Source organism: Branchiostoma lanceolatum, chromosome 4, assembly GCF_035083965.1.
Source record: "Branchiostoma lanceolatum isolate klBraLanc5 chromosome 4, klBraLanc5.hap2, whole genome shotgun sequence".
In the NCBI taxonomy this organism is placed as follows: Eukaryota; Metazoa; Chordata; class Leptocardii; order Amphioxiformes; family Branchiostomatidae; genus Branchiostoma; species Branchiostoma lanceolatum.
This window is the reverse complement of record NC_089725.1, coordinates 32,028,105-32,050,473: the sequence shown is the minus strand read 5'-3', so window position 1 is coordinate 32,050,473 and position 22,369 is coordinate 32,028,105. Positions and strand designations below refer to the sequence as shown.

Sequence of the window (22,369 nt, the reverse complement as noted above, 5' to 3'; positions counted from 1 at the left end):
TTGTGTGTTATGTTGCTACCCTGTGCCTTGCAAATCTGCAGGAAGGTTTCCTACCAGGACTACAATACAGGCGCGCTGACAGGTGGGTCAGTTCTCAGTATACATCGGCTTATCGGCTTTGTACCAAACTAGGCCAGTTTGGAACGCGAGCTCTGACATCGCGGCCCATAATTCGGATGGCTGACAACTAGACTACAACACGGCATCTGACGTACGCACGCACGCGCGCACACACACACACACACACACATACATACATATAGGCAGCCACACAGATGCACACACACACGAACACACACTCTCTCTCTCTCACACACACACAGTCACATACACTCACACAAACAAACACTCTCACACACACGCACGCCATGACACACTCACACACACACACACACACACATACAGACAGCTACACAGATGCACACATACACGTACACACACTAACGAACACACACACACACGCAGATTCACACTCACACAAATCTAGGAGATATGATATTACGTAGTTTTCACTTGCACACCCCATGTTTATTTCCATTGCAACTCATATATAACCTATCTAGTATTGCTGCGTACATATATACATGTATCACCGACCGCATGAAAAAATATTTAAAATTCACGTCTACAGCGAACACGTCTTAGCGTTCGACCCCGATCACAGACCAATGACTACAATAACGTAATATAACCTTTTCACACATGTATATATGTGACAACACAAACGCGTACAGGATATCATCGCAAAGCTGGTAATATAAAGTCCACCTCAACCTTGTTGCCTAGTCCCATAACCAATACAGACCTGGAGCAAGAAGGCTAATCTCCAAGCAGATGTTGGGGAGGCTAACTCGTTACGTTTTTCTATATATAGCTGCCCTTTTCTGTGTCTTCGATGGCAGCTAGGAAAACGTAACGATTCAACCAACCAACATCTGCTTGGAGATGACCAGAAGATAGGGAGGAGGGAGCATGAAAACTGACCGGAAAAACGTTATAATTTTCTCTCGTAAGGCATTGATCATTACTTCCATATTCTGAGTATAGGAAAGACAACAGGCATAGCTCACGAACAAGGGAATGTACGTTCCTGAATGGTTACTGAGTTAATATCACAACTACGATTGGTCCAGTATCCTTTTTAACCATTGCAGTTCCTCCGGGGTAGCCGGTACGACTTTGGTAAGTTAAGCGACACGGTTAGGCACTTCATCACGTATATATAGGAAAATAAACATCACCGCCCAAAGCAACCTACGATAGTTCCGTTTACTACTATTACACATATCTATGAAATCTGCCAAGAACGCGGTCCGACTACATGACTACGAGACATTTCTACCCTTGCTGGAAAACTACTAATATTTTTCAGCCAATGCAGGAGTCAGGTGAAGACTTATACATGTAAGACACACTGGGAAAAATTTCACTTTTACATGAGCACGACTCCAAGCAGACGTGCGGCATCGGCTTGTTTCCGAACGGCATTTTGCGGCATTTTCTGCTGCACGTCTGCAAAGTGGTCTTTGTAACAGATAGTTTGCTTTAAAACATGACGCAAGAGCTACAGAGAAACAGGCCGCAGACGAACGTCCACTTGGAAAGTTAGAATGTTAAAATGTTGAGCTGCACGTTTGCCCCTCTACCATAGTGCCGTGGACCGACCGCCCGGGGGGTTGATGACCCGCGTGCTAGGGCGGCTGCGCGGTGACCTGACCTCCTCCACTTCCGGCAGCTCCGGCGCCATCTCTGATAGGCTGAAGCTGGACTGGTGCAGGTCACGTGACGCGCGGGCGGACTCCTGCCTGCCGAACCCGTCCGTCTGCAGGGGACATGAGACAGAAAAGAGTTACATAAAAAAAGTCATTACAGGTTTTCAGAGTCCATCAACCATCACTCAACCGGGACGGAGGCTGATACAGACTTCCGTGCACTTTTGACCTAATGACGTCACGTTTCTTAGATCACGTGTCAGAAGTGAGTCGTCAGTCTGCCTGATGAAGGCCAAATCATCGATCAAAATTTAAAATCTAAACAACAAGATAGGTGGATTTGTTTGTTCGGTTATAGTGTTATCAAAAGAACTTGTAAAGCTTGTGCGTAGTGCCACGAAGTTCTCGTCCTTTTCCATGTCTTTGTCCCTGATTTTGTCAATTGAGAAAGAGAACGTGCAGAGAATGATCTCAAAGCAGATCTTTGGGGGACAAAATTGTGACGATTTCTGACAGACACCGATATCCAATCGCTGAGCTCCCAAGGCAACAACACCATTTCTACAAGATGTACTCCTCTCTGCATGCGCGTCTGTAGATACTCGGGAACAGTGCGCTCAGATTTTTTCAGTTAGTCAGAAACCATCACGATTGTGCCCCCCAACATCTGCTAGGAAATCTACTCTCCAAGCAGAGCATGGGTTTCGGTTGGTTTTTGACGTGTTTTAGGCGTTTATGTCGGGCTTTCTACTTTGTCATCTTTTTTTTTGGTCTAGCCAACGGGTTGGCTAAACACAAAAAAAGATGACAAAGTAGAAAGCCGAAACCCATGCTCTGCTTGTAGAGTAAGGAAATCAACAGAGACTGCCTACCGTCTGCACGGGCTCTGAAACGGGCCCTGTGTACGGGTCCCGGGTCACCTTGTCGGGCTTCTGCAGCCTGTCCCTGGTGGCGATGCGGCCGTACGTGTAGTTACCGAACGGCTCCCTGGGAATGTCACAAGCACACAAGCAGGATGTGGTCAAACCTTTGTTTAAAGATCTAGAGCTAAATCTACGAATAAAGATGATGTTTATGAATGACGGAGAGGGAGCTCAAGTGCTAAACTAACACTTACATAAACACTGGTAGTACTTAACGTCATTGTTTGACGTTGTAGTTCTCTTGTAGACGATACAAAGTCACATTTCCAAACGGGCCCCCGGCCGGGAAATTTTCGGGAACGACAAGCGTGACATAAATGACAACAAAACAGACAAAACGTTAAAAAAATGCGACCGGGCCCCGGTTTGACCATGTGACCTTAGCATAAAACAGACAATGACAGAAGAAAGAAGAGTAAAAGAGTAATAAAGACAGAAGGAGGAGGAGGACAAACTTTGAATGAGGGAGTGAGGGACTCCTGCTTACCTGGGGACGAATTTTCCCGCCCCCGCCGCGGCCAGAATCCGCCCCTCCTCTATAACGACCTTCCCGCCAACCACAACCGATAGGGCGACGCCATGACACACCATGCCCTAATAAGGTCAACACGTAAATGCGAACGTTTATTGTTTATTACAACCAATACTGACCATCCAATGTTCTATAAATTAACGTATGCATTCAGAATGTGACTAGTGAATGTCCATTAAGTTAAACTTCACATTCTGAAATAATTCTGATTCTTTTTCTTCCTATCGTCTTGAACAGATGTCATCATGTTCATCTCATCTTGAGCTGACAGACGTCACAAACTGTTAAATGTTACTGAGGAAAACTTTCCTAAAACCATCTTTCAGTACTAGTCATGTAAGTATCTGTATAACTGCCCTTCGGCGCAACACACCTACTTCGCAGGCACGCAGCGCAGAAGCAGCTGGTTATATTACATTGAACGACCTTTCACTTCAGGCCTAACCTTTGAACATCTAGTTGCAAGTGTTGTTTAAAGCTATCATGTGTGGATGCCCCTGCTGCACTTTGTGGCAAGGACTCCCAGTCTATTATCGTGCTTAAGCCTGAAACGAATTTTCGTTAAAGGTGATTAAATCCGTTCCTACCTCGAATATGTTGAAGTCCACGGCCTGGTGGTGCGTCTTGGCGGAGATGGTTCTGGAGGCGGCGGGGTCCCACACCACGAGGTCCCCGTCTGAACCGACGTCAATCCGGCCCTGGGAAACACACACATAATATCCATCTTAGCGTGAAAGTTCATCCGTGTTGGTAAATGACAGGACGAATGAGAATCAAACTTAACATGATCAACACATACTAATGGAAATTTGGACTTGCCCAAATTTTTGGTTGACTCCAGCGTGAACGAAAATTTGAGTAAGTGCAAATTTCCATCATGGGTTGGTCATGTAAAACCCCTGTCTATCATCTTACAGAGCTAGGGTAAGGCTGGAAAAGAGTAAAAAATGTGATGCAGTTTAGCTCACTGAAGAGCTATTCTTCCACTTCAGACGTTATGTATAGTTTTTAAAACCCCCCTAGATACGCAAAACGAACAGTGGACCACGGCTCAACGTCCCAGTCCCATTCTAAGGACTTGTGACCCTTTCCAGTAGCGTGCATGTCGGGTAAGCAACCTCTTAGTCCAAAGCTAAGGCAGGGTCACTAACCGCTGGACTATCAATCAATCAATAACCTTTTTTATCTGACTGCGCACGCTACAAGATGTCTTGAAGACGTAATCTCACCTTCTTGGGGTACATGTTGAGAAGCTTGGCGGCGTTGCTGCTGGTCGCAGCCACGAACTGGTTCTCGTCCATCATCCCGGCGTGCACCGCGGTCTCCCAGAGCACCGCCATCCTGTCCTCTGCGCCGTTGACCCCGCGCGGGATGACCCGGAAGTCGTCCTTGCCCAGCGCCTTCTGCTCGGCGTTCAAGGTCGCGTCGCCGCTGCCGCACACCTGAAGGTCACCGCTGGACGGAGGGAGAACACCGGAGACGTGTTAGACGTTTCAGTTCCAAATGTGTGTGTTGTAAGGGTCGTTTTAGACGCATTATTGTCCCAAGTTTGTGAATGAGGGTCAAAACGGTGTTAGAACGAATATGCTAGTTCACGGTTTGAAATGCGCATGTGCAGTGAAATGCATTGTGGTCAATACGTCAACATCAAGAAGGGCCAGGGGCTTTCAACTTTGACCTGTTATCCACAATGTATCACACAATTCATGGACACTTCAAACCGTGATCTAGCTTCTTCTTGGCTACAGGTCTGAGCGCACTGGATTACACTAAGTGTTAGAGGAAAGGGAGGGTGTAATTTGACAAGAAATTAGGATAAGGCCACACCAATTTATCTAATTTGTCGGTTCCTGGATCTCCCAAAAAACATGATTACAAACCAGAAAATCATCATGAAAACCAATCCCGAGCAGAAGTTTCAGGGATGTCAGCTTCAAGTAGCCCTCGCAGGTTTCTGTTTGACGTTGTCGTTTCATTATATTCTTAGTTGAAAATGTGGAAATAAATTGGTGTGGCCTTAGTATTAGAGCGAGCTATAGCTACTACGCCACTGCGTCCTGTGGGTAAAAGCACACCGCATAAGCCTAACTAGAGGTGAACACACAGTCAGGACTGAGCAAGCCAAGCCCCCCGCATGCAGCACACACTGCTCACGTTTGCGCCTTACTCCCGCCCGCCTTCTGTTCCGAGCTGTAGGTGCGGTCCGCGCTGGCTAAGCATTGCAGGTCCCCGCTAGTGGGATAAACGGGACAACGACGGGTTATGTTAATCTCCAAGCAGATCTTCCGGTGGCAAAATCGTTCCGTCGTCCAAGACAGAATCAGTGGGCCAGGACAGTAGACATGGGGGGCCACCGGTGGAAAGGCCCAGTGCTCCGGGAACTGTGAGCTTGAGAAAATGTTACGATTTTGCATGTCTACATCTGCTTGGATATTAGAATTGTGTTTTCGTGACCATTAGTTTGGCTTCTAACGCATATCTAGATCTATGAGGACATCGTCAGCTATTGGTGGGGAAGAGTGTTAGCGGTGTTGATGAAGACTTTTTCTTGCTAAAAAAGAAGCCACGAGGCAAGTCTTCGTGGAGTTAGTTGAGATCCATACGCAGCTTCTTGAGCAGTTCTGTCCAAACACGCACACACATATAAACACATACACCCGCCCACAAACACACCCACATACAGACGGCACCAAAACACAACATCTTGGCGAAGGAAACAAACTGGTAACAGAGCAGCTTTCTTGTACTCCCAAGCAGAGCAAGGGTTGGGTTGGCTAGACAAAAAAAAAGATGACAAAGTAGAAAGCCCGACAAAAACGCCTAAAAACACGTCAAACACCAGCCGAAACCCATGCTCTGCTTGGAGAGTACTTTCTTGGCCAGCCGGCTGGTGAGGGTAGCTGGCGTCCATCCGGATCGGCCACCCGTAACAACAACAAACAAACAGATAAACAAAAACAGACAAACGTGCTTACTTGGCCAGCAGGTTGGTGAGGTGCGCGGGGGTGTTGGCGTCAGCGCGCAGAGGCGGTTCCGTGACGTAACCCGCGGCGTGCCTCCAGTCCGCGTCCCAGCAGTGCGACCCGTCCACGGCCACGCTGGCTGACGTCACCTCGCCGAACACGAGCTTTCCTGCACGGGCCGAAATGAAACAGTCATGCTAAGTACGTGAGTAGGGCACAGAAAGGGCCTAAACTGAGTCAGACCTCGTACATTGAGCTGTGTGAATCTGTAACGTACAGCAAGTAAATAACCTCTAACTTGTTGGTAAGTACTAGGTGCGTAATGAACTGATCACAAAGCGGGACGCACCCCTACTTTGTATCGATAAGGAGGTTCTTTAACGTAATGAGTGTATAACTATTCTCCCACTAAAAGGACTTCAGTCCCAATCGGTTTATAACAATAACGCCTAGGTCCTGATTCAAGCGTGACCTTTGAAAATGAGACAAAAAGAATGAATTCATACGCAATTGACTCCCTGGCCCCAGCAACTACTAGACTGGCAGTTCCGTGTAATGACGAACCACTTTTTACTCACCGCTTTTCCTGGCCGCGGCGATGACGTCAGCAGCGGGCCGGCCTGTGATTGGTTGAATATACAGGGGTGCGTTGACCGCATGCGCGAGGTTGATGGCTCTGAAGACGGCCTCGGTCTCGGCCTCCTCCGGGCGGCTGAGCACGCAGCCCTCGGGCCCGGTCACGCCCTGCCCCGCCAACCTCCGCTCCATCTAACGGCAAACAACAACCGGGATTACAATGGCTCATACCAACCTTGACCCATAGCTCTCTGAGGTTACGTGTCCAACGTATACGTAGTGGGTCATTCACCTTGAGGAAGGCCGAAGGATTGGTGCAAAGTCCGATTCACTTTGATGTCAGAATCTAAGTCTCATCCCTTATCACGTACTGAAAAGGAGACAAACTAACACTATTGGTTGCCGTCAGCTTGGTAAATTTTGTTCATTTTCCAGATTTTACAGGAACCATGTTGGAAGCCATGTATTCCAATGTTGTTTTTAAAAAGTACTGGAAAGTTTCAAGATACATAGCTACAGATATATCTGACTTTCAAATTTTGACAACATTCAAATCCCTAACGTCTCGTCACAACTGGACCAGCATCATGCACAGGATAGTAAATTGAGAATCTCGTAACACTCTTATGAGAATCCCATGAGAATGTGAGAATCTCGTGAGAATCTCGTGAGAACCTCGCGAGAACCTCGCGAGAACCTCGTGAGAATCTCGCGAGAACCTCGTGAGAATCTCGCGAGAACCTCGTGAGAATCTCGCGAGAACCTCGTGAGAATCTCGCGAGAATATTGTGAGAATCTCGCGAGAGTCTGGCGCTCCGTACCTGTCTGATGATGTCCGCGTTCTCTGCGTGCACCACGGGCAGCGCGCCCAGCTCCTTACACCTGCCGAACATCTCAAGCAGCTGCGCGTCACTCAGCCGCGTCTCCGCCGCCATCGACGTCTTAAAGGACGTCACACCTGAGGATAAGACATTCTCGTCAAAATCGTTACATGGTTGTGTAATATAACCGGTAAACCGCCTTTCGACGTGATGTACCTGGTTTGTACACTATTACATAAAGGTGCAAGCTGCGTTATGGTTCGGTGCCAATTGGAAAAAAGGGCCTTGCCGGGTAGTTTCCGGGCTGTTATTTGGCACATTCGGGCGTGACCCCTACGTGGCCCCATGGGACACCTTGCGGCTACCGGGCTAATTTGGGGCCCGGCGGGGACCCGAGAAGAATTTAGTTAGCCTTTAGACGTGATAATCTAGCCTGGAGCCCAGCCTTGTTAGCTTTGGTCCGCTTCCAACGCTGCTACCCCGCTGGAGCTAAGAAGGCTGGACTCCAGGCTGGTGCCAGTACCAGCTGCGTAAGAGCGGTGCTGTTTGATCCACTCACGCCGGGAAGGATTCGTACTCTTATCAATAAGTGTGGTGGGTTCTTTAACGTGCTCGAGGTGTGGCTCTCCTCAAACACGGGACTTCCGGCTTCACGTCACATCCAAGAGGACGTCCCTAACCGAAGCTAGATACTAATTTTCAACTGCCTGGAGTGCGGAAATAGTGCCTTTCCAAATGACACAATATTGAGGTCTGATAAGAATCCAAATCTAGAACCCTAACCACGAGACCACCTTGACACCTTGCTGTTATTTTTAGCGACGCTTTCAGGAAAAGTTTCTTTGGGGCCAGTTCAAGTTTATTCTTCAACCTTACTTTCGATAGACCGGAAGTACGCACCTTTGTTGACCAGATTCTTCAGCTCGCCGGAAGTGGCGTCGTCCCATGACGTCACATTGCCGTGAAGGGTGAAGCCGCAGCATGACTATGTAAAGAACAATGATGATGTCATATAAATTTAACTATATCAGCACAAGTAATAAGCATGGATTTTTCAGTCTATTCTCTAGTCCGCTTCCAAAAAACGGAATTTCACAAATCAGTCTTTGCAGATGTAGACCGGCGAAATATCTACACAGCTGCGATATTCTAATCTCTGAGCAGATGTTATGTGTAAGGAGCTTTTAAACAGGTTTAAAGATCTTTACGAAAGTTGGACATTCAGCTAGAACATTACGTAATAGAAAATAAAGCCAAACGTTTCTGATAGAATCCTCTATCATTACTTTTTTAGTGACTGAGAATGATTGTTTTGTACGTTTAAAGTTTTGTGGGTTTTTTTCATCACACATCTGGAGTTGGCAAAATCAGCGTCTTCCTTTACCAGAAAATATATGATACAATCTGATACTACGACAATTACAGAGCACCGGTAGTTTTTACATAAAAGTTAGGTCATTGAAGCGTGACAACCGTTCTCGCTTGCTTACCTTCTCGTTCCCCTGAGCCTTCCACCGCTCAAAGGCGTCCTCTAGCGACTCGTCCTTGTCCTGCACCGCGAACCCCGCCACGAGCGTGGTGCCTCCGGCCAAGGCCGCCTGCGCATTGATGGAAAACAAAGCATGAAGGATGGACCAACATAGTCTCAACCAGACTAACCGCGCCGGCTACAGGGAGAACATTTGCCGGGGGACTTTGGCCATGGAGGGTTTCATTCGCAGCCGCTAGGGTTGCATATTTGACCCTCTCTCCGTAGCCGACTCCCTTCTCTATTTGGCCAATTTCTACTATTTTCCCAGCGACCCGCGGAGGCTGGTAGAGCCTAGGACCAACAGGTGACAATAGCCGCATCACAGAAAGACAATCACAATGATTATGATACTTGCATCAATCATAAGAAAAGTGTGCGAGAAGTTGACATGAAAAAGAGATCAACATTTCCACACCAAAACGACCCTTCTTGGCTCTTGAAAATACTAGAGAGACATGTATAAATTGCTCCAGTATCCCAGACATCGAATTCCCCTGAGACTTTTTAGAATTTACCGCAAATTCTGGAATGCGAGGAAATAGCCCTCCGTCTTTCCTGTCTTTTTTGCGTTTCGGTGCTTTCGCACCGAAACGCAATGTCCTGGCTTTTACCTTCAAGCATGCATGCTTGGTTCAACACTGTGTCGCACACAATAAGACCTTATATGGCAATACGTTCTCAAATCCTTGTATAGCCGTTGCCTTATATGGCAAGAGAGCAGGAAAAGGCAGGCACGCCAGATTTGCATGTGACACAGGACGGCGACCGCATGTAAATGCTACAACTGTTCGGAAATATCATTGCATTGTGGTTTCGGACTTTAATATCCTGAAAAATGACCATATTACATCTATTCCACAAGATTGCAGAAGAAAAAAAATGATTTCGTCAAGAAAACGAGCAAAAATCGGCATAAATGATACCATATAGTGAGGTTATAGCATTACGTCCAGAGTAAATAGTTATGTACCGCAGCTTGGCCGATCTGGCAACGCCAAGCACTTCGGACCCAGAAGATCCGGGTTCGTCTCCGTGCATGGATTTTTTTTTTCTTTTTAGATATTGAATATCAAAAATATATATTGATATTATATTAATCTATCAATATCATATTTATGAATATCATTTTTTTCATTAATAAATAAAGAAATATTTTATATTTGTTATTTTTAAATATTCATTTAATATATACAAGGCCTTTGTCTTATGAACAGGACTTCATAGATTCCAAACCCGGCATTCGAATTTTTCTGTTCATTGTAATGGAAAATACCGTGCAGCGGCTCCTATGCGCGGTAAGATGATTCTTGCAAAACACTCGCCACTAAACTTCTATCCCCGATGTAAACAGAGGCTCTTGATGTTGTTTGCAAAACAGCGATTCTTTGTTACAGTAGCAAATGCTCCATTGTTCAGTATCGACTTCATTCAGACAACACGGACGTGGAAAGTGGCGCCCCTCGGCACAAAACTATGGGAATTTTCATATGGGAGTTCGCTTCAGCGGGAGTTTTGTTTTTGTTTTGACGGATAAAACGCGAAAACCCACGCCGCTTTCGGCACACTTCCGGGTTCATTGATCGCTAAAATTACGCAAAAGCCACCATCAATCGGCAAATAAATGTATGCTTTCCCGAAAACATCTTTTGGTTTTACATTTTCTTCACCATAATGTTGCTATGTAGTCGATAAAACCGCGTTTTTATTGCGTTTTCATGTGTAACATTTCAGACAAAGAAAAAACTTAGACCGCGATTCTGCTGCCCCATGATGCACTTCGTCTGCAATATTCCCGCCTTCAGCTGCAGCAATAACCAATCAGAGACGCGTAATGCGATCATGTGATGATGATTACGTAACACGCGAAATGCATCTTGGGGCAGCAGGATTTGAACAATATGGCGGCGGGTGATCGAAATGAAATGATTTCGTCAATGCAACGCTGTATTTTGCGGCATAAATGCCGAGAGACGAACTTTTATTTTTATCTCAAAATGCGTTTTACACGTTTGTCTTTGACTAGCCCGGTAGAAATCAAGCGGATCGTCGTCTGGTCCTTCAATATCAAGGGAGTTTGTCAGATATCCTGGCGCGAGGTTCTCAGCAGCGTGACGTTTAAACTTCAAAACGTTTTACTCAAAATTTGAGCGGAGTAGAGGGTTAAGTGTTGACCCCAAATAATGGTAATGTTTTCCCGAAAATTCCTTGAAAATGGAACGATTAAGAAAGACACCAGGACTTCATAGCGTGCCGAATACCGGGGCGTGGTCACATCTTGGAGACGCGCCGAGCGACAGCGGCAGATGGGGGGTGCGCACTTTATTAAGGTTTTTCTGTGAAGTATCTCAGCTGGCGTGATTGGGGTTGCGGTGAAGCCCAAATCGGGGGTGCGCACTTTATTTGGGGTGCGTCCTTTATTAGAAGAAATACGGTAGCTGTTGATTTGTTTGACATTTGGTAGTCATTTTAGATAGAACCTTAGCTGTTATGAACTTCTATTTCACTTAATTACCATAGTGCTGATGATTCAATGGTGCTTTTTCAAATTTTATGTTTTATTGCGTGCCATGTACATAATTACATTGATAGCTTTTATAATGAGCCTATTATACATTTTACAAATAAGCACAAGTTGTAGGCCAAGACCAGCTTTTTCAAAAGCACTTAAGTTAAGTGACGTAACTTCAAAATTGCTTTCCCCAATCTGCCTTTCTCTATTAAAACAGTACTCATTTCCCAAAATGACAATTTTTCTTATAGACTGAACAGCCCTTGAGTGACTTCCTCTGGCAGATTTTACTTCAAGTAAAGGGAAAAGACAATTCACACTTATAAACGTAGCCGAAACGCCAGCTTTTTTTAAAAGCTCTTGTTTTAATTATTTGTTATCATTTTTTGCACGTCTTTTCGCTCCATTTGTTCGTCTTCTGGTGCGTTTTATTCTTCCGGCAACGAACCAACGACAATACACTGCAAACCACCGTTAGCCATACTTCTGCTTGGAGACAACACAATGCACACAAAAGGCGCGCCAGACGTCTGAATAGATCATGTCACAGATGAGAGGACAGACAGTGGATAAACCGGACCTTTCATCCCCTCATTTGCATAAGCAGGTGTTCCATTCACTATTGGCGGGAAGGACTAACCGCCCCGTCCTCTGTAGTCATCACTAATGTTTCTGTTGTTGTCCCTAAAGCCAGAGCTTTGTCTCTTACTCTCGCTTCCGAACTATTGACAACAAACGCTTGGGTTCTACTCTCAATAGTAGCACGCGTGCGGGGGCATGTATACTTTTATCACGCATAATCATGAATATTAGAAATAAACATTTCTTTTTAAATCAACAAAATAGGGGAAAGTCGATAAGCAAATAAAGCAAGATATAGATGAGACGGACGGGGTGTCTAACCATTTAAAGCAACAAAGGAACATAAAATAGATCTATTGTCATTTTTTATATAGAAAATTCGAAGAGCGAGCATCGTGAAGGCATGCTCATGATGCTGTGTCCGAGAAGAATGACTGTACTTATAAAATAGTCCTGATAACGTATATGGCTGAACCAGTTCGGATCCCCGAAAAGGCGTTTGTTCGGAGTGAGGGATGTCGGGTCCTCAGAACGCCTGATTCGTGTGTGCGTATTCACGAGGAAGTTAAAATGAAAAGAGAACAAACATGCCGTTGTGCGCAGCTGGGGTGGGAGGAAGCTTGATCTATGAATCTATGGCTCTTCTTTCTGCCAAAATGCATGGGAGGTGATCAAAAAGCGTTTGCGGAAACCGCGATGATAATCCGCGATAGCTGGGTGCGCTGTTTGTTCTAAATTTAGACAACGATTATAACTAACTAGGCAGGTATAACTAAACGGACGCCGATTGCGTTTTCTTATCAGGTTGTAGACTGGCTTGAAATTCCCAGGGAGCCTGTTCTCTATCTTGTTCTAACCGAGTAAGCCTAATTTCCAAGCGGATGTAGCAGTTGGGCTTGTTTTGAGCGTATTTGGTGGTGTTTCGTACATCTTTTTTCTGGCGATAACGCACTGTTTATATTCTCCTACCGTGCGGCAGACCCCATCTTACAACTCACGCTTTCATAGGACGCGGGTTTGCATTTGCGTAGAAAAATGTAGCCTCCGTTGCAGTCCTTTTCCCCGCAGCGTTTTTTTTTCAATTTTTTTTTGGGGGGGGGGGGGGGGGGGCGCCGCGTATCTGCTTGGGATCTGCTGCTTCCCCAGCGGCAGACACAGGGTCTATAGCGGACACAGAGGCACGTCGGATACGGGATCCCAAGCAGATACGCGGCGCCCCCCCCCCCCCCAAAAAAAAAAAATTGAAAAAAAAAACGCTGCGGGGAAAAGGACTGCAACGGAGGCTAAGAATAATGGCTTTTTGCAACCAGCAGAGTGTCTGTAAAACCATGCAATCTCTCTGAAAAACGTAAACACCACCAACAGCACTTTAAACCATCCCAAATCTGATTGGAGGTTACATTTAGCCAGCAGACCGGCTGCGTTGTCAACAGAGGGTGCTTTCAGCCAGCCAGCCAGTCAGCCAAGAAAGAAGAAAGGCTGTCACCCGGGAAGTCTGACACGGGTCGGTCGCTCTTGTTCTGTTCCCCATTCCTCCCGAGCCACGGGTCACAGACTCGGGAACACGGGCCACAACAAGGCCGGAAACTCATCATTAGGCTTAACAAATACACCTCCGTCCACAAATAAACTCCGCGACTAAACCTTGTGTTTGTTCCCATAATATTTACCCCCATGTCCTACACGCGCTAGCAGTACAGTAAACTGAACTGAAGTGGGTTCTTCTGTTGTACTTGGCATCTATCAACAGTTCGTTTCACGTCAGGCCTCTGCTAGACTCCATCGCCTAATCTCCAAGCAGATGTAAGGATCCGGCTGGTAGAAGGCGAACCGATAAAAGTACAAGACTAGAAAAGAGCACCAAATATTACAACAACAGGCGAAATACCGAGAATGATAGGCCTCATGATAGGCTCCGGCGTTTTGATATATCGTTTTTCTCGTCTAATTGTGTTCTGCTTGTTCCCGTGTTCTGATTGCTCCTCTTTGCCATAAGACTTGCCAGCAGATCAGTGCACGCTTCAGATCTGAAACGTTACGTTTAGTCTCTACCAGACTATAACCTACTAATACACTGTGGGCTTTACCATCCTCCGCGGGTCGCTAGGAAAATTGTAGAAATTGGCCAAAATAGAGTCACTTGTATGAAGGGAGTCGGCTACGGAGAGAGGGTCCAATATTGCGGCTGCGAATGTTACCCTCCATGGCCAAAGTCCCCCGGCAAATGTTCTCCCTATAGCCGGCGCGGTTAGTCTGGTAGAGACTATTACACTGGCTGACCGCGTACAGTCTGTGAGGAAAAGTAAACAGGGCGCGTCTGACTGTGCGCTAATTCATTTATGGCTTAAATGATCTCAACTGCAAAGCTACTGCCTTTGTTCAGAAAATGAGCTAATTACTTTTATTAAGTGTACCAACAGTTACACCGCACAGACTAGTGCGCCTGCAAATGGAACCTTATGGTGGCTGAAGTCCCCTGGCAAATATTCTCCCTTAGCTTTTTCTCCAAGCAGAGGCTTCGATCGAGAGGGGTAGTTTTGTCCGGGATTTTTTACGTCCCTCTTCTCGACGTAGTTGTGTAGTTGGTATGCTACAGCCCAACACAGGGGCCTGCTAGGAAGGCACAATAAAGGGCGCGAAAATGTCAGACTTGAGGAAATGACTCCGGCGGGTCTGAATGTCACTCAGCGGGAAGGCGGGAAGTCAACAGTCCCCAGGTCGTTCACCTTTCGACCTTTGACCCGCAGACACGCCCTTCGCCGTGATCCGAATGGAAACGAAGTTACAGATCGTGGGAACGGAAAATTCATTCATGCGGTTTTAGCGGTGGCGGCTTGCAGCGGTCTCAAAGCAGATGTCAAACTCCTTTGATGGCAGCAAAAATTGTAAACATCCGCCAAATTGGGTGAAAAATCTGCCCAGCTGGCCTTATTTGGCCAGCCAACTCTTTTGGAAAATTATGTGACCCATCTGGAAAACTATATGGAAACGGATTTGATTCGTATAAGTCATATTTCCTAAAAATTTTGAACCTACCTTTATTTTGCTTCTATCATAACTTTTACCAAGGAGCTCTTTTTCTTGAAGTTGAACATTCCTTCTACCGAGTCCCGACACAGACAACTTTCATGCGCATTATCTGCACAGTCGCCACCATTGTCCCCATCCCAATGATAAAGTGGGATTTTACCCCATAACTTTCTTTTCGTTTTTCGTGAGGTCACGTCCGAATAAGAGCCGTCCGACCTACACTATAACTCACGCGGCTCCACCAGGCCTTCCTACGGGGATACGGATCTTAGAATTCGGCAAAACAAAGGATGATTGGCCAGGAGAGTCAGGCTAATAACTGGAACTGCGCCTGCAAATGAAACTCTGTGGTTGCCAACTTGAATTCCCCTCAAATATTGTCCCTAGGCCTATAGCCGGCGTAGTTAGTCTGGTAGGGACTATACTGTATAATGCATTTAAGTTCGCGTGGTTTTTATTTCGCGCTAAGGACAAAATGGCGTGTTCGCGGTGCTTTTAAGTTCACGGCAGCACTATACTCACATACTGCTACATTATCGGGAAAAAATCGCGGTGAAACGGTCGCCGCGGAAACCGCGAACATATAATCACCGCGAACATTTCTGCATTTACAGTAACTCATGCGCCAAGGGAGATCAAGGGTGAGTTACAAACCGGCGGGGTGAATGAAGTCGTTATCGCCGGAGGGACAGATTAGCCGTGTGCAGGGCGAGATAATCTAATCTTCCCGCGGTCACACCGCATCATGCCCGATCTTCTCTCCTAACAGCCGCCGAGCGGCCTGGAGATTGAAATATCACAGACGGGGAAGGGCGACCACACAGACTGAGTCATGGGCGCGCCGTCACGAGATTTTTGATTGGAAATGATGTCATTTTATCTCCACGGAAGGAAGAGATCCAATACTGGGGCGCTATCGAGGGTTTTTAGTAAGCATATCATACCAACATCAGATTCGGTTGCCTGTATTTGAACGTCGCCCTTAACCATGGAAACATTCAATATCTGCAATTAAAGCCACTTTCCCTTCTGAGATATTTACATATAGGTTGCCATGGTTACTTGTTGGTTGTCGTGGTTACATGTTGGCTGCCGGGTTATGTGTTTGTTGTCATGGTAATATGTTGGTTGCTATGGCAGTGTGGTGGTTATTATAGTTACGTGGTGGTTGTCATGGATATGTAATAATTGCCAAAGGGTTGTCATGGTTACGTGGCGGTTGCCATGGAAATGCAATAATTGCCATGGTTACATGATGGTTGTCGTGGTAATATGTTGGTTGCTATGGCAGTGTGGTGGTTATTATAGTTACGTGGTGGTTGTCATGGGTATGTAATAATTGTCAAAGGTTGTTATGCATACGTGGTGATTGTCATAGCGACGCGTTAGTTGTCATGGAGATACGTTAGTTGCCATTGATACCTTGGTGCCGGTGTAGAAGTCGTCTGCGGTGATGCAGCCCGCCCCCGGCTCCTGGAAGTGCACGTTGGTGTCGACCCCCCCGGGCAGCACCAGTTTCCCCGCGGCGTCCAGCACGCGCGCTCCCCCCGGGGTGGCCAGCTTCGTCCCCACCTGTGGGAAGAACAGACAACGGTAATTAAGCATGTACATCTATAGAATAACAATGCCTTCAAGATTGATTCCACTATTCGTTCTAATTCTACAAAATCACTGTACATGTCTTTACAGTAATATACTAGATAAACATGCGCACATGAAATATGAGTACAAGAGCACAACTTTTATTTATCTATTTATTATAATACAATAAGAATTAACATATCATGAAAATAATATTTGATGATTCGTCAGGCGTTGACGCAAAATACTAATGATATTGAGGAACATAGTGTTGTGTCTAATATTGTGTAGATTCCAATGGCTGCCATAACGAATAGAAAACATACAGCAGCAATTAGATGGATGATCGTTGATTGAATGTGGGGCAATGAATTATTTATAACTCTCTAGGAGGATAGGCATGAGTCAGCGCAGCGGTAATTTTCGGGGTCCGGCGCTAGGGCCCTGTCACACTTGTACGTATATTCAAGTGCGTATGAGTTGCGCATTAACATTTCCTAGGTTTAAGGTAAGATTGCGGGGAAGACGTTGTATTCGGCGTTGACCCACCGTTGTGCAGCATAGTTATCGAACCAAGGGAATGACTTCTTGGGCTGAAAACTCAATCTTGACCAAAACATGTTAATACGCAACTCATGCGGGCGTGTATATACGCACAAGTGTGGCAGGGGCTTTAGTTTGTATGACGCAATGGTGACTTCAGTTACACTGTCTGTAGGATATTACGAGTATTGTGAAAGTTGTACACGTATCTTTATCAATGATCTCCGAGCAGATGTTATCATAAGGCGAAGAGAACATGAAACAAACGCGCACCGCTAAAAAGTACAAAATACATAAAGCCCCCTTTCCAATAGAGGGCGATCGCTGAGCGACCGTGCAGCGACCAAACTTGGATTTGTGTGACTTCATTTGGAGTATGATGCAAGGTGTAATAGTATGATTTAAAAGACAACAAAGCAAACAAAACGTTAAAAAAATCGTTCTTTACATAAACATTTTTGCTCGTTCTAACAAATCTTTGGTCACTCTCTAGTGGAAAGGATAGGAAAATGTTGGCAAACCAAGCAGATGTTGGGTTGAAGTACTCTCCAAGCAGAGGTTGGTGGAGACGATTGTCACATTTTCATCATATGATTGTTGGTGGAGAGTGCCGACAGAAAACGGGGCATATGATAAAACTTAAAAAAGGTCACAATCTTCTCCACCAACCTCTTTGGAGAGTTGGATTGAAGATCGTAATGTCGAATGGCTGTCAGAGAAGCCCGGCAGTCAGAAAACGTTACGATCGGCCACCCAACATCTGCTTGGAGGCTACAATTAACATTTTGCAGTAACATTTTCCTTGCAGGTTGATAAATGCCATCTGTGTGCTCCCGACACGTCCGAGGTATGGGCGGGTCAGCGTGTGCGTTTCACAAGTCAACACGACACGGGCCTACGGTATGCGTCATGGGTCCGCGTCGACATGTACAAGCTTCACTCATACATCTGGAGCTCGCTATAAGGTCGCACTCCCTTAGCCTCCATACCAGACTCTCTGGGCTATTTTGGGGGGGGGGGGGGGGGGCTTTTGCTGGTGACTTCTTTTTGTAATGGGTCGTTTGTGCAGCCAGCCCGGAACATGTTGCGTAGAGTAGGGAGGGCCCATAGGAGATGGTATCCCTAAAAAAAATCTTGAAAAAAAAAATCACCAAAAAAAAATTGAAAAGATATCTTAAAAAGAGCCCGTCAATTGAACTAAATCACTATCGTATATCCTTCCTCAAAATATTAGCATTGTACATTGAATCGTTAGGAAGGGGGAACCACTTTTGTACAAAAAGAGGGGCGTGGCCTGTACTTTTTGATTACGTCATCGTGACGTCATAAAATTTTGCATAAATTATCGCATTGCACAAAGGTACTTTGAGAAAAAAAATCACGAGCCATACATAACATTAAGTAGTATTTTTAAGCCACCCAAAAAGTGCTGCCAACGACCTGGACCATACCTTAAGCCAGCCCCCGCAAAAGCGCCCAGAGAGCCTGTTATGGAGGCTAGCACTCCCTACACGGGCCGGAGTGAACCTATCTTACGCCAAATTGCGGCTGCGGTATGTGGGCGTATTTGGCAACAATTCAACAAACCAATTCCAATTCCTGCTCTAGGCCGACCACGGAGAGACCTGAGTGGTAGCCTCGGTTGCACGCTCCCTTCGGCCATTTTCTTAGGCCGTGCTGATTTGATTGTATGGATAACATCCGCGCGCGCATCAATTTTCGTCCATATGCCGTAAATTGCAAACAAAAATATTCCGGAAAACGGATACTTATGTCTTAGAATTCCAAAGTCAATTCCAAAGTCAAAGAAGAAGATGTGAAGAAAGAAAAATGAAGAATCTAATCTATTGTTCGGTATTAGGGTATACCATACTCTGTGTATGTACTAGTAGGTGGCTGTTGTAGAATTTCCTTGTAGTCTAGGCGATTGGTGCAAAAATTGTTCAAATTCTGATAAAAAAGTATGAAACTTTCCATAAATGTTCGATACAACAATAGAAACAATTCTAGGGGTGGAGCCATTACTATTAGAAACCTGCTCTTACATACTAGTAGCAACTGTTGCTAGGTGTATTGTGGGCATGTTGGCCCTAGGCTAGAGCCGCGGAGTTGACCTGTGTAGAGCCTGGAAACAGCCTGGCGCCCAGGCTAAAAGAGAGCTGAGCAGCAACTGTTTTGAATCCTAGTGTTTCATTCACTAAACGGCAGTTTCGGACGTACAACGCTCCTGAGACCAACTCCTAACAGACCAGTTTAATTTTGATAAGCGTGTAATTACCCCGGCGCACTCGAGCGCCCCTGGTGTTAGTTTTGACAGGTTATTTCAGCGGTTTAACAGGTTGATATTGGGCGGGTTGGACCGCAGTTTGTAGACAAACACACGCCGCGATATAAAGATATGCGGATAAACGCTCTAAGCTGTTCACATTTATTTCCACTTGTTCAAGTGAATTCAATATGCTCCATTCTGTTGATAGATTTGATTACATATTGAGAGGTGACAATCCTTACTGTGTACAGATAGGTACATACATCAAAGAATGTTTGGACATAAGAACAAGTAATGTATAAGTATACGACACGCTAAATTTCAATATGTTGCCCTATCCCATATAATTGTATGTAAAAAAACTCTTTCGTATGCACCTATTTGTTTGTTTGCATGTATGTATGTATAGATTAAGTAGACCTTACGAGAGTCGCTGTACTTTTGTTGTGTCGATAAAGATTGCAATATAAACACCGGGTCGGGGTGGATGGCAACACGAGGCAGGCTTCTCAGGACACCGGGTTTTCGTTTGCAGGAGGGAGTGCTAACCTTCCCGTGGACTGGTTCTCCTAGCCAATTATTGAACTTTTTTTGCCGAATTCTACAATCCGTAGCAAGGCCTGGTAGAGGCTATCAAATATAAACTCAAATCGGCGCGTTTGTGTACCAATTTCGCCTCTAATGCACCACCATGGGTGTTTGTTCAATGTTCATTGTTTTTTTCCTGATCTGTGACAATGTACTGTGTCCGTACCATTGTTTCTGCCGTCAACAGTGTTTTCTTAGTGTGTTGATATAAAAATGACTCGAGGCGAGCGTTTGTGTACTTAAGTAGCCTCCAAAGCAGACATCGCCCCAGGGATTTTGATATTGTTGTTTTGTCTGATCTATGTGCTAAGTATTTTGCGGTGATTCTTACTGTGTTGTGAACCATCTGTTGTCAACAATACTAGTAATCTAGTGTGTTGATATAAACCTTGCTTATGTAGACATAGCCTCAATAACAGGCACCGCGACGGGCGTTTGAAATTCTAATTTTACTTCTGATGCATGCGCTGTGTTCTGAAGCTCCTATTGTCAACAACATTTGCACGAACATCAGTCGATTCACGGTAGCAATCAGAAAACAATACGTAATCAGCACAAAGAGCAGTATTAAAACGCCCGCTGAGGAGCCTGCTCTGTAGGCTAGCGCATCTACTGACCCCTGTCGATCTGGGCGGGTTGTTGTCAGACTTGAGTTGATTTTCAGGCGATCGGGTTTCGATGGAGAGAGTGGCCGAGACGAACACGGTTATAACGCTTCATTTAGAGCATCGCGATTTTTTTTGTTCAACGCAGAGGCTCTCTAGTATCTAGCTTTTCTAAGAACTGCACTGTTTACTAGTCTCTTTCTCTACCAGGCTCTATATACTTGCGTTGCTGAATAGATAAACAAACACGGAGCATTTACTCAAGAATCTGGATAATATTTGGAAAATTCCAACGTTGGTTTATCCAAGGACATTATAATATCGCTAGTTTACCCAGTTGCTTGAGTAACTATTACCTTGTGTATCTTATTACCTGAATGTCTAACCTTCATAGACGGAAATACAGAGAATAATTTGCCAAAGGAATTAGCTGGTTATAGGCAGAATTACATATTTGGGGTTTGCCAAATTATTCTCCCAACACACCGTACTAGGAGGTAATTTGACACGGAAAGGGCAGCTAGGAAAAACGTGAAGATTTAGCCCCCAACATCTGCTTGGAGATTAGAGACTACCAAATTATGTTGTAACCGTCCAACTGAATCACACACCTGTGACACACTGCCATTGTTTGGGTACGAGTTCGAGTGTAGACATCCACACGTTGTATAACGATCATAACCACACCTCCAAGCAGATGCGTGCTGCCAGACCTTTCCAGAGAACATCTAATCGTATCCCTGACAGTTCTATGTAGGGCTGCGTGTCTGAAAAGCGTCACCATTGTCCCCTCACAATGTCCACTCGAAGACCGAGCGATCCCCGTGGGGTTAGCGTGTCGTCTCGACTATCATTGTTGGCATTGTTGGAAGACAACGCCGAGCAGCGCGGTCGTTCGGTCCGGTAGGGATTATAGCAACAAGCCATGACCGAAAGGAGAAAATCTGTGAGCGCTTTCTACAATATGAAATCTCTGCGGGGATATCTTTCCACTATATCTGCATTTCTGGGACTGTACGTGTATCCTATACGTAGTGGCTACGGTAGAGAGGACTCGGAAGATATATCTGCTATCTGGCGCCCACCCCTCCCACCATATTTGCCTTACCTGTGCGATGACTCCGTCTTCGATGTACACGTCCGCTTCCACGGTGCAGTCGTCATTCACCACTCTCCCTCCCTTCACCAGCAGGCGGTTAGCAACAGGCATGGCTGCGGTCCGTACCACGATAAACAGTCCACAGGTAAACGGTTTCACACGCCGGTTTTACCGCCAATTCGAGACTAAGCGGCCGGTGAGAGTAGGGAGGGCTCCGGTTGTTCGGCTGGCGCACCGGCGGGACGTTTCCAGGTCAATGAGAACGCAGGGCGGTGACGCGGACCAATCAGAGCGCAGATCGTCAGAGGCGGAGGGCGTTGCTCTTTTCGGTCGTTTCACCCGGGATTACAAATTAGCGGGCAGACAAATTAGTTTTATGGATAATGTTTAATGAGAGATGATCAATCTAGTGCGAAAACTCCACCCCCATTTCCAAATCAGACAAGTTTTGTAAAGAAAGCTATAATGAGATTCACACAGACAGTACGCCATGTAAACATGTTCA

The 22,369-nt window shown here is 45.7% G+C and overlaps 1 protein-coding gene across 2 annotated transcripts; it reads right to left on the bottom strand.

Moving 5' to 3' along the window:
- Positions 1 to 1,525: 1,525 nt before the first annotated feature.
- On the bottom strand, positions 1,526 to 22,084 carry LOC136434046 (dihydropyrimidinase-like). Of its 2 annotated transcripts, XM_066426713.1 has the most exons (13): positions 21,874 to 22,084; positions 16,602 to 16,751; positions 9,018 to 9,125; positions 8,428 to 8,512; positions 7,528 to 7,664; positions 6,709 to 6,898; positions 6,143 to 6,299; positions 5,322 to 5,399; positions 4,397 to 4,622; positions 3,755 to 3,865; positions 3,123 to 3,229; positions 2,585 to 2,699; positions 1,526 to 1,822 (listed from the first exon to the last, which is right to left on the bottom strand). In XM_066426713.1, the coding sequence occupies exons 1-13, from the start codon at positions 21,973 to 21,975 to the stop codon at positions 1,643 to 1,645; spliced, it is 1,746 nt and encodes a 581-aa protein (XP_066282810.1). In that variant the 5' UTR covers positions 21,976 to 22,084; the 3' UTR covers positions 1,526 to 1,642. The 2 variants fall into 2 exon arrangements, with proteins under 2 accessions (XP_066282810.1, XP_066282812.1); XM_066426715.1 differs by lacking the exon at positions 5,322 to 5,399.
- Positions 22,085 to 22,369: the final 285 nt, after the last annotated feature.

Bases quoted from the DNA above. Each gene is read 5' to 3' on its own strand.
- LOC136434046 (XM_066426713.1), bottom strand. From the start codon at position 21,975: ATGCCTGTTGCTAACCGCCTGCTGGTGAAGGGAGGGAGAGTGGTGAAT. The intron at 7,665-8,427 runs GTGCGTACTTCC...TCTTATCCTCAG, and splicing joins GAAGAATCTGGTCAACAAAG to GTGTGACGTCCTTTAAGACG. The intron at 3,230-3,754 runs GTAGGAACGGAT...TGACCTTATTAG, and splicing joins TGGACTTCAACATATTCGAG to GGCATGGTGTGTCATGGCGT.